Source organism: Thamnophis sirtalis, unplaced genomic scaffold, assembly GCF_051295495.1.
Source record: "Thamnophis sirtalis isolate CommonGarterSnake01/CBP01778 unplaced genomic scaffold, rThaSir2_p1.2 scaffold_13, whole genome shotgun sequence".
NCBI lineage: Eukaryota > Metazoa > Chordata > Lepidosauria > Squamata > Natricidae > Thamnophis > Thamnophis sirtalis.
In genome coordinates this window covers 17227238-17239387 of record NW_028261393.1, presented here as the reverse complement: position 1 = coordinate 17239387, position 12150 = coordinate 17227238, and the positions used below count along the sequence as shown (strand labels likewise).

At 45.9% G+C, this 12150-nt stretch overlaps 1 protein-coding gene across 4 annotated transcripts in view; it reads right to left on the bottom strand.

Annotated features, from left to right (window-relative positions):
• The window catches only part of AHDC1 (AT-hook DNA binding motif containing 1), a 276021-nt gene that overhangs the window by 217140 nt on the left and 46731 nt on the right, over positions 1-12150 (bottom strand). For all 4 annotated transcript variants that reach the window (XR_015698381.1, XR_015698382.1, XR_015698383.1 and 1 more), the window contains exon 2: positions 6216-6263. Coding sequence is in view for 1 of the 4 variants with exons in the window: in XM_087728113.1 (XP_087584239.1) it covers positions 6216-6263 (48 nt within the window). In the remaining 3 variants the exon portion in view is untranslated. The remainder of the gene's footprint in view (positions 1-6215; positions 6264-12150) is intronic.

Sequence of the window (12150 nt, the reverse complement as noted above, 5' to 3'; positions counted from 1 at the left end):
GAAGAAGGAACACCTCCACAAGTTTAAGGAAAACAGGATGTTGTCCTTGTTTTGCCAAGCAAGTTCAGACCTCTGTTCCAAGGGGAAAACAGCTTGAAGCATCCAGAGACGATGAACCCAGCAAGCCATTCCTCTTCCAGCAAAACGTTTCAAACCATTTTGTCTGCAGCACCCGCTCAAAACTTGAGCAGAGGTTCAAAAGAACCATTTTCCAGGCAGGAAGCAGCGCCCGAATGGAAGAATAGCATAATATCTGGGGGTTCACACAACCCGTGAACCGTCAATCCAGGTTATAGATTGATGGATTAGATAGGTAGGCGGCTGAAGCCTGGATGTTGTAGGCCTCTGGGATTCTTGAAATGATTCAGTGCATACAAATCAAATCCAACACCAAGTAATCAAACTATCCGCGGTAGCATAGTAAAAAATAAAACAAAACCAGCAAGAAAAATAATTTGAGAAATACATTATACAAAACGAAAGTTGGTGAGCATTCGATTCTCCGTACGGCTTTCGTTTTGAGCTGCCTTCCTTACCAAGTCAGGAGAACAGACTACTATATTTTTCGGCATATAAGATGCACCGGAGTATAAGATGCAGCAAGGTTTTGAAGAGGAAAAATAAAATTTGCACTCTGCAAACCTCCCAAAAAGAGCCTGTTTTTTGCGAAAATGGCCGTTTCTTTTGTAAAAAGGGCATGAATAGCCCTTAAGAGGCTTGTAGAGTGCTCCTGGAGGCGGGGGAGGGGGAGAGATAAAACGGCTTGTTTTTCACGAAAACGCGCCCGTTTTTTTGTCAAAAAACAGCATGGATAGCCTTTAGGAAACTTATAGAGTGCTGCCGGGGGGGGGGCCAAAAACGGCCTGATTTTCACTCATTTCTGCCCTCCCCAGCCCCCAGGAGCTCACTGAAAGCCTTCTAAAAGCTCTGCACGGCCATTTTGGTGAAGGGGGCGGAGTTTTTGAAGGCAAAAAAATACTGTATTCAGTGTATAAGACGCACCCAGATTTTCACCTTCTTTTTTGAGGGAAAAAGGTGTGTCTTATACTCCAAAAAATACGATAACTCCTGGAGGGAGGACAATTCATAGAATAGGTGCAGCGATAGAAACTGAAACCAACTGTACAGGCGGTCCTTGACTGACACCAGTTGGCGTGGCTGGGGGCAGGTAAAGTGACTGGGTGAGAGTGAGTGATGTCGAGTAGGCCACACCCACCCAGATTTTATGGCTCCCAGTGTTTTCTTGACTGTGGGAAATGGGTCCAAATGGCTCTTTGAGTTTTTAAAGCTGCAGACCCCTGCTCTAGCCATTGAACTCAACTCACACTTCTTACTAAAACTGCTCTGAAAAAAAAGATTCAGGAAGCACTGTGGTGTCATGCTTGGACTGCAGGAGACTCCAATTTCCATGTTCTGGCAATGGATATTATTAACTCTCAATCTAACCTATCTTGCAAGATGGCTTTAAGACTAAAATGGGGCGAGGAGATATATGTGTACAGCAGAGGTGGGTTCCTACCAGTTCGCACCTATTCAGTAGAACCAGTTCGTCAAATGTACCGAACCGGTTAGAAGAGGTTCCACCAGTGGACCCGGAAAGCAGGCCACACCTACAGAAGAGGTTCCAAAAAATTTTCAAACCCACCACTGGCAAGGATCTTGTAACCTGACAGCTTTAAAACTTGCATGCTTCAATGCCAGTTTCTGAATAGCTACTTGGACCGACCTAAGTACTAATTCATAATTTCATATCCGGTCACATGGGCGGCAAGCCACTCCCATATGGTCACATGGGCGGCAAGCCACTCTCACAAAGGAGGCCACACCCACAGAGTAGGTTCCAACAATTTTTGAAACCCACCACTGGTGTACAGACTTCGTTTCTTTTTTTAAAAAGTGAGTTTTACAGGTGATCCTCAAGTTGCAATGATAATGGAGCCTTCTCTTCCCATTTGCAATTCATGATGGTCATAAAGTAAGTTCACCATAATGGACCGACTCAATTCGTTGATCTTTTTTGCAGCAGCCATTAAACAAACCGATGGTTAGTTATGGACGTCGTTTTGTTACAAACAGGATGGAAATGCCAGTTTTGGCCAAAATGCAGTCATGTGACCCAGTGGCAAGATTCAAATAATTTAACAACCGGTTCTCTGCCCTAGTGATTTCTTCCAGCAACCAGTTCACCAAACTGCTCAGAAAGTCAACAACCGGTTCTCCCGAACTGGCGCGAACTGGCTGCATCCCATCACTGATGTGACCGCAAGACACTGCAAACAGCTGTATATATGGTCTGGTTGTGGGGTCAAGAGACTGCAGAGAAAGACAATTGTCAGAACTTTGAATCTAGGTCATAAGTAGCCCCCAAGTAAGTCCATGAGAACTTTGACCGGTCGTAAGTTGAGAACTACCTATAAATGTAATAAATCATAGCAAAAAACTTTAAAAGTCAGAATGTCGTATTTTTTAAAAAACCTCACACAAAACAATACTGTATTAAATATACTTGTTTTATCTATTTTAGGTATATTTTATGTATTTACCAGTCAACGAGGTCTATGCCCAGCAGATACACAATATAAATGCAATTTAGCTGAAAAGGATGATAAGAACATTAGAGACTGTTTCAGTAGCTGGAGGATGCTTTTGTATATAAGCATATTCTTTATTTTCCGCTGTTTTTTATTATTCATACCCATCAGCTTAGCTCCCTCTCCTGCTTTTAACAGTCCCCATGTGCCTCAGCCAAAAAAAAAATGGCAAAAGTTTGTAGGACACCACCCAGTAACCCATCCCCAAGAGGGGATGAAAATATTGAGCAGGAAATATTGCAGAACCAAATCACTTTTCTTTTCAATGCGTGGAGATCTCTGTCTGCTTGGGTTTTTTTTGGGTCCTATCGCTGTGATTGTGTTTCCATTACGCCAAGCTTTGTTGTGTACTTCCCCAAAAAATCCATACGGGGTTGGACGCGTCCTAGAGAAATGGCCCTTTTAAAGCAAATAAATAAAACGGCAAATTTCAAAGAAAACCCTCTTCTAGCAAAAACAGCCGACTTTGTTTTGGAGCCCAAGGATGGCTAAGTGCACAGAAGGGTAGGGACACCGTAATATCCTGGAAGTCAAGAGTCTCTGTATTACTAAGCTGCTAGAGTATTCACATCAAGAAATCAGCAGAAACGCAGGTGCACATCAATTCACTCCCCCACCCCACCGCCAAACAAAAGTGTTCTCAAAATGGGGAATAGTCCTGAAGCAGGGGCATAACCTAGGGAACCGAGTTGCAAGACTGGCTAGGGAGGTAGGGACAAGCTTGTACTCACTACACAAAGGGCCTTTCAGAGAGGCTGAAGCTGACCCCTCAGCACATCAATTCTTACACTGAGCCAGCTAGCTAGCTGGGTTACCCAAGAGAAGAGCCCAGTGCCTTGCAGACATTGGAGGGAAGCGTAGGGGAGGTTGTGGGAATCCTTTGAGATTAACGCACCAATGTAAGACTGTAATTTAGGGCCTCACCGCATCTGATGTTGATTTAGGCTACTCTTAGGAGTCTCAACATGCGTCTGTTTCATTGGCAAGAGGATGCCACTGGAAAAGGATTCCATTCCTTGTAGGACACTGGTCACTGGGATCAGAGATTTTGTCTTCCCAGCTTTTGTACTTGTGCTGGAGCCCATCCTCAGGGAAATTCTCTGTGTGCTTTGGGGCTGTTCTGTGTGTGGTATTTATATGGTGCTTGTGGTATGTAGTTTTTTGGATGTAGATTGGGGTGTTGATGGCTGGCTGTTGTTTCCTTGTGCTGCCAAGCATTTGCCTCCTAAGTACTTGATAAACTGAGGGTAAATCTGCCCTTCCTGTTAATTGATGAGGGTCTCAGTTTCCCAGGCTTCAATCGCTTCCCTGGCTGTTTTTGTGCTTGCTCATCCAACAATCTTAGTAGCTGCAAAATTGAATGTACGTCTTTGTTTATTGCAATGTGATCCTTGCAATAATGTGATTCAATGTGATCACTGAATGGTCACAATTAAAAACAATGGACTCCAAGTGCTGAAACTTATTGTCTCGTGTGCATCTTTCATATAAAAAGTGAATGAAGTACCCCCAGTCCCATCCTAGCCCTTTACACCAATTGAATGAAGCATACGTATAATCCCCAGAGCCGATAATGGCAGAACAGGATTATGAGAAAGAGGGCAAAAAACTGGAGCAAAGGAAAATTGGGGCCAGGGAGGGAATTCAGGGGTAAGGGGAGGAGGAATCTCACAACAGGAAGGCACAACAGCACCACCAAATTCTTCCTTCCTTTCAACCCCTCTTCCACCAGCCCAGAGCAGGCTCTCTGACCTCCTGCAAACACTTCCTGTGTTTTCTGTCTTACCAGCATCTTAATTATATTAATAAGCAAAAGAAAGTTGCCGGCCTGAAAACAGGAGATGTGGTTGCTTAAGAGCTCATCTGTTCCTGCTGCTTATTCCTCACTTTAACACTGTAATCTGCTGCCGGGGACACTGCAATTACCTGCCACCGAGTTGGCTGCAGTGTGACAGCTGGGTCCTTTAAAAAAAGAGGGGGGCACCCACGAAGCACTGAAGGACCACCACCCTATTTTCAAGCAGGAATTATTGCACTGGCTGTTGCCAAAACTACCGCTGGAAGGGGATGAAGTCTCCCTTTTTTATTGCACCTGGCACTCCAGAACAGGGGTCCCCAACCTTGGCAACTGTAAGACTTGCGGACTTCAACTCCCAGAAGCTTCGCTGGCTGAGGAATTCTGGGAGTTGCAGTCCACAAGTCTTAAAGTTGCCAAGGTTGGAGACCCCCTGCTGTAGAAGACAGGGACCTCAGACTCAGAGCATCTTGGGTTCTGCTATCCCCCCTTAGAAATGCATGCGTGCACATACACGCACACACACAAACACACCTCTGCACGGCTGGGCATTTTGCAGGGAAGGACTCATCAGACCGGCCGTGCCCTGCAGCCTTGTAAACAAGCCTTCAGCACAGCCTCGATCTCCCTCAGGGCCAATTTTGGATTGCACAGCCCTTTGAACACAGCAGAAATGGAGAAGCCAGAAGGGCGTGTGTGCGTGTGTGTCCCCGTGTGTGTGTGTGTGTGTGTGTGTGTGTGTGTGTGTTGAAGGGACAGATGTTAAGGGAAGGCAGGGCTAGCATGACTGGCTGCCCCCCCCCCCCACAACCCTGTGACGCCTCTAATCTTGGGTCATGCTGTAGCAGCTCATTACGCCCAACAAGCATCAGTGGGCTGGCAAGGAAGCCAAATTTGGTGGCAGATGAAGAAAGAGGGTGGGGTAAAGGCTGGACGCCTCTGATGGATGAGCTAAACTCATTTCTCCAACCTTGCTCTCCCCCCCCCCACCCTCAACCCTCTCAGCCTCCTTCTTAAGAGCAACCGGCTTCGCCTCCCTCCCTCCCTCCCTCCCCATCTACAACCAGTCATAAACCTGCAGAAGCAAGTCTGAATCCTTTTTCCACCCACTGCTGCCATCCATCAGCTGCCACGGGGTTAATTCCAACTCCACCAGGTTATTTTCCCCTCAGTGCTTTTGACTCACTAATGATGTGCAAGGGACACAAAGAGACTGCTGTAAAGCAGATACACAACTCCCCCCCCCCACCTTTCACTGTTCCCAGCATTGACTGCCTCCCTTGGTCTCTTCTCTGCCCTCCCCTTCCCCCCCCCACCCCACATACAGAGCCCTCCATGTTCCGGATACACCTGTGTGCTGCAGGGAAAGATATTAACTCCTTGGCAGCCAGACCTGGATCCTGGGAACAAATATTGCAGACGGCAATGGGAAGAAGAGGGATAATAAGCCACAACTTCCCTGAGCCGACAAACTTGTGGGTCAGAGGCAGAGGAGGAGGAAGCCCCATTTACTCAGGCCGGGCTTCCAGCTCAGTAAGACTGGGACTAGCCAAGCGTGTTGAGCAGCATAGCAACTGCATCCCACCTTCAAATCTCAGGAGAGAAAGAGAGCCAGGCGATCATTAGCAAAGACTGAGACCTGCTGCACATCGAGCAGGAAAAGGACTTATTCATGGGACTTCTTTAACTTATCATCTCTGCCCCAAAGCCTCTCTAACCCGTGAAACAGGAAGTGGCATCTGCCTAAGCAAGCCCTTCTTGTAAATAAGGCACCCTGCGGGTAATTGGGGGACCTGATGCATTGGAGAAGCAGGGGGATCGGCAAATACCTGGTTCTGGGAAGGAGATCCTCCAGCTTTCTTCACATCCTCCACCACCTGGAAAAAAAACAACACAAGAATTGGGCTAAAAGTAGTAAGCTGCTACGGAAACCATACAATTCAAAACGGGACTCTCGCAGGGCGGAACGCATCTGGCGTACGCCAACCACAGTATTTTCTTCCCGCCACAGAATTAACCAGGGAGTCTGTCTTTCTCCTTGATGTAAACCATTCTATCTGCAGGAAGTAGTTTGAGGAGGTCTGCACCAAGGAGGAAGTAATTGTGGTCCTTGGCTTAGGACCATTCATTTAGAGACTTACAACGTTGTTGGAAAAAGTGACTTATAATCGAGTCCTTGCACTTATGACTGTTTCACCAGCCCCGTGGTCTTGCTTAGCAGAAAAGGCAAGAATGGACTTACTGCATGCATTCTAAGCTCTTCAACCCAACAGATTTCAGTTTAGAGAACATCAATGTTCTATCTACACCAGTGTTTTTCATACTTGGCAACTTTTTGAGGAGGGTGGCACATGCCGGGCGGGGAATTCTGGAGTTGAAGTCTCCACGTCTGAATGTTGCCCAGTTTAAAAGGGAGGTCTAAAGGTAAAGGTTCCCCTCGTATATATGTACTAATCGTTCTCGACTCCAGAGGGCAGTGGTCATCACCATTTCAAAGCCAAAGAGCCAGCGCTGTCCGAAGACGTCTCCGTGGTCATGTGGCTGGCATGACTAAACACCAAAGGCACACAGAACGCTGTTCCCTTCCCACCAAAGGTGGTTCCTATTTTTCTACTTGCATTTTTACGTGCTTTTGAACTGCTAGGTTGGCAGAAGCTGGGACAGTAACGGGAGCTCACCCGATTACGCGGCACTAGAGATTTGAACTGCCAACCTTTCTGATGGACAAGCTCAGCAGCTTAGCCACTGAGCCACCACATCCCTACAATAAATAAAAGGTCTATTTTTATTTATTTATTTTTTTAAAAAAATGCAAAGTTAACGTAGGCCATAAAAGAAACTCCCAAAAAAGATTTGGAGTCATACATAGCCCAACTCAACAACTTTTCATCGGGTTAAGGTGTCAAAGGGAGTCCAAATGCGAATGGAGAGGAGTAATGACTTGTGTTCAAGCCAGGTCACTAATTAAGAAACATCTTGGTAGAATATGGGAATAGCCTATGGACATTCAAATTAGACCCTATCAGGTGGAAAGTTGATTTCAGAGATCATCCTAGAACTTAGCTGCTGAGATGACAGTACAAATAGAAACATTCCAGCTGTTAATTTGTTGGATTAACCTGCATTAACACGATAAAAAAGTGACTTTTTGCTGATTGCTTAATATGGTAGATGAACCTAGCCACTGTGGCTCTAAATCATGCTTTATGGTTTGGTGCTGTTGCGTGAATCTGTGACTGATTATATGCTTCAAATAATCCATTCGTTATCATAGATGAAACTGTTCAATCGCCAACTGGTTGGAAGTGTTACCATACAATCTTTAAAAGAGAAAGGAGGACTAGATTTCTTAAGCTAAAAAAAACCATACTCTGGTGACCTTAACCATCACATCTGTAAGAAGTTTGAATACCCGCTTATCAAGTGTCTCTCATTATCTCCTTTTACTTGTTCCTTATCAAATGAAAACCCATAGATATAAATCCTTAAAGTGATTTTTCCTTAAATCCACACATGGGGATGCTATTGACCTGCTTAAACACACATGTCACTGATCCATTTGTCTTCAGATAAATGATTTCTGCAACCTATTTCTCACATCTAGCATTATTTTAACATCAATTCTATGCCAAAGATTCGCATACTCTCTTTATTTACTGGGTTCAGTGGTTTTGTGCACATGTGGAGAATGGGTACTTCAAAATATTTTTTTAAATTCTTAATCTTCTTTAAATAAGGATGTTTTCCTATTAATAATGCTGTGTGAACTGAGAGCAGTAGCATGTATGGAACTAAGTTGTGGATCTTATTGCAATCTTGTTTTGGCTCATCAGCAAAAGCCACCCCTGCCTTGATTCAAGTGATTATTTGGCCCCAAAATATTGACAAGTGTTATGAAAACACAACCTAGGATAGTTTTCTTTTTTTCACAAAACTCCTACTCAGACACTAGGTAAAGGTAAAGGTTCCCCTCACACATATGTGCTAGTCATTCCTGACTCTAGGGGGCAGTGCTCATCTCTGTTTTAAAGCCGAAGAGACAGTGCTATCCGAAGACGTCTCCGTGATCATGTGGTCGGCATGACTAAATACCAAAGGCACACAGAACGCTGTTACCTTCCCACCAAATGTGGTTCCTATTTTTCTACTTGCATTTTTACATGCTTTCCAACTGCTAGGTTGGCAGAAGCTGGGACAAGTAACGGGAGCTCACTCCATTACACGGCGCTAGGGATTCGAACCACCAACCTTTCTGATCAACAACCTCAGCACCTTAGCCACTAGCAATGGTCTCTAAGCCACCCTATAATCCAGTATTTTTCAACCTCAGCAACTTTAAGAGGTGTAGACTAACTCTCAAAATTCACCAGTCAGTCATGCTGGCAGGGGAATTCTGGGAGTTGAAGTCCACACATTTCAAAGTTGCTGAGCTGAGCAATACTGCTATATCCAATGGTAACCGGAAGAAAGGTTTACACGCTGATTTTTTTTACTTGTTTTATCATTATAACAAAGCGTTCATTGTTGTAGCGGTTAGTAATGTTGGCCTACAAGCAGGGACATGGTGATTTCTAATCCTGTATTAGATTGGGCAGGTGACTTTGGGCCAATCCCTTTAGGAAGGAGAACAACAAGGTGCAACCTCTTCCAAAAACCAGAGCCATTTTGCTGCAGTGGTGAAGACACCGGGCTAGAAACCAGGAGACTGTGAGTTCTAGTCACAACTTATGCATGAAAAATGGCTAGGTGGCTTTGAGCCCGTCACTCTTTCTCAGCCTACCTCACTTCACAGGATTGTTGTTATGGGGAAAACAGGGGAAGGAAGGAGTATTAGGCATGTTTCCATTCTAATCCATGCCTATTGAGTTGGCATAAAGGTGGGAAATATATAAACGTTGGACTTTGCAGACAGGCCAAAGCTAACTAACATGTCAAAAATTGGTATATATGCTCTTAATATCCAACTGTAATTGGTAATTTAATGACTGCATTCTGACTATCTGCAGTTTTCAAGTTGTTTTCAATGCACCTTCTCATATGAAAGTACCACAGCTATGAATCCTGATTATTTCTAGGACATAGATCATGATCATTGGCCTTTCTTCGTGCAGGATAGATTCATTAGTTTCTTGGGGCATTCGAAATATGGACACCACCAACCACACGTATCTTCTAGTGGGGCAACTATGGTATAGTTGGCGCTAGGATTTTGGATTTGGGTTGGGAAAATCCTGATTAAGGTCCTTATTTGATCACAAAGCTCATTGAGGCACAGGAGACCAATCAACCCCAATGATTCTTCTAGGGCTACAATGAGGTGAGATGTCTCAGCTCCACATACACCACCTTGACCTTCAAAGAGAACAGGCAGGAGATGAACGCAGTGGCAAAGAAATCATGAGAGTTTAGAGCTAGCAGATTCTGTTGGCTTCATCCCAGCACATGCTGGCATTTAGGAAGAGGGTCGCTGTAGGTTGGTGGGCATGAATTCTGCTCCCCCAGCCATACCAAAGTGTGCAGCAATGCCAAGCATGCAACTTGCTAGTTGCAAGAGCCCCCTGCCTTCTGTTTCATCGCTGACCTGCCAAGTGAAAGAGCACCTCTGAGCATCCTCCTGGTGAGCTCTGCTCCGTGCCCCTTTATGCTGCTGAGCAGGCTGCCTCTCCCCAAGAACAGAATCACTAAAGGTCAGGAAGTGGCCATGAATCCAGAAAGGATGGAGAACAAGGAGAGCCGTTCCCACCCAGCTGCCCCCCCCCCCCCGTTTCCCACCAACTGCCTGCTGCAGCAAATTCAATCTCCCACACACGGTGCTTAAACTGACACAGACATTCCACATAAAATCCCCTTTGATCGCACAAATGCCTGCCCAGAGCTACAATCTGACCTGCCTGCCAGCCGTTATCCTCTTTTTTCTTTCTTCACTCCCCAGGAGTGGAAGAAAGATCTGGAAAGGAGGAGACACGTGGCTGTCTCTGGCTATGGCGGTACAGAAAAACAGCCTCTTCCAACTCGGTGGGTCGCTCAAGATGTGGCCACGCCACAGAGGTGCAAGGCTGAAGCCTTGTTTCCAGAAGCCGGCAGACCGTCTGCTGACATGGCGGCCATTCGCTGCCCCCACCTAGCAGCCCCAGACCATCCCAGATTCACTATTAATCCCCGCCAAGGAGATAACCTGAGGCCAAGCGTTAGCCTGGAATAGCCAAGCGTGCTAATTAGAGGCGTAAAAGGTGTGTGTGCGTGCGTGTGTGTGTGTGTGTGTAGAAGGGGGGGATGGAGAGAAGTGGAAAGAGGGAAGGTGTGGATCAACGAGGCGCAGTTGAGAAAGGCTTGCTAGCACCAACCCTCGGAAGGTTCCTACCTCCTGTGGAAAAGTCAGCATCCAAGCAGCTACATCACTGCTTAAGAGAGCGTTTGCTGCAAATTTGTTTGCTTCTTTCGTTTGTCTAACACTCCATTGCAACGTTTGTTCCCCCCCTTTTTAGCGGGGAAGACAAGCCAAGAGAGAGGGTCCATCCTTGGTTCAGACAATCACACGATCCTGGGTTATCACATGGTTTGTGGGTTTCTAGCAAAGCGGCAATCAGAAAATGCTCGACTTATGACCAGTAGCTTAAGTGACCATTTGAAAGTACGACAAACCCCAAAGGCTACTTACAATTTGGTTTGGTGTTATGGCCACTGCAGCGCTCCCATAGTCATTCATGGTTAGGACCAACTGCAGAGATGGCGCAGCAACATCGCATCGTCTCATCCCACCATGCCAGGTCTCTGCAGGCTTTGGGCCTGCTTTTCCCACCACCACAGGGTCCCTGCAGGCTCCATTGCAGTCATAAGATGAGGACTATTTGTGTATCAATCCAGCCCTCCACATCTACAAATTGCAGTGTCTTAGGGTTGAACTGCTGAAGCTCAGAGAGCACTAAGGAAGCCACAAAGCTACGTGTTCTGACCGAGGCTTCCCAAGAGCATGAAACAAACTCCTTGTCCTGACAAAAAACCCTTTTATTAATTTACTGTGAATTCTTCTCATTCAAAACCAACAAAGTCTTTCAAGGGATCACAGACCTTATCTGGCTTGGAACTAATTGTCTCCAGCAAACTCCACTCCCCTTTCACTCCTCTTTTATTCCTGTGGGAGAGGCCATTCACCATCCACCTGTGGTCTTTCTCCCAAGTCAACCCCTGTTCTTTAGCTGTTCCCTTCGTCTGGCAACTCTGCGCATGGGCACACTGGGAACAAGCTCCAGCTGTTTGTCTACCTCACTGATGTCTGACTCTGAAGGCAGCTGGTAACTGGCATACAACTCTGGCCCCCTCTCTCCTTCCAACACAGAGTCCTCATCAGAGCCTTCCCCAGCCTCCAGGACTGGCCCATCTTCCTCCCCAAACTCCTCACTGTCCAAATCTGCTGCCAGCTCTGCTGGCAGGCCACAACACTATGGTTTATGGGTTACCATCGTACCACACAGTCAAATGGGTTTTAGTGAAACAAGCTAGGCTTTAGTGCGATGTTCTAATCCAATATCACATGGTGGTAATGACTCTTTATGGCATCTTAGTATTTTCAGCCTAGTTTTGGCTCTGGTGTGTTGGATCAAGTCAAGAAAACTTTGTGAAGAAAATCATACAACCAAGTAGTCTTCCACAATCTGCTTCCTTCCTGCCGACTTACTCATTTCTTGTGATAATGTACAAAATTTTCAACCTCTCTGTGTTCTCTTGTGTCCCCGGAAGGTCTGCATCTGATATATCTTGCCAGAA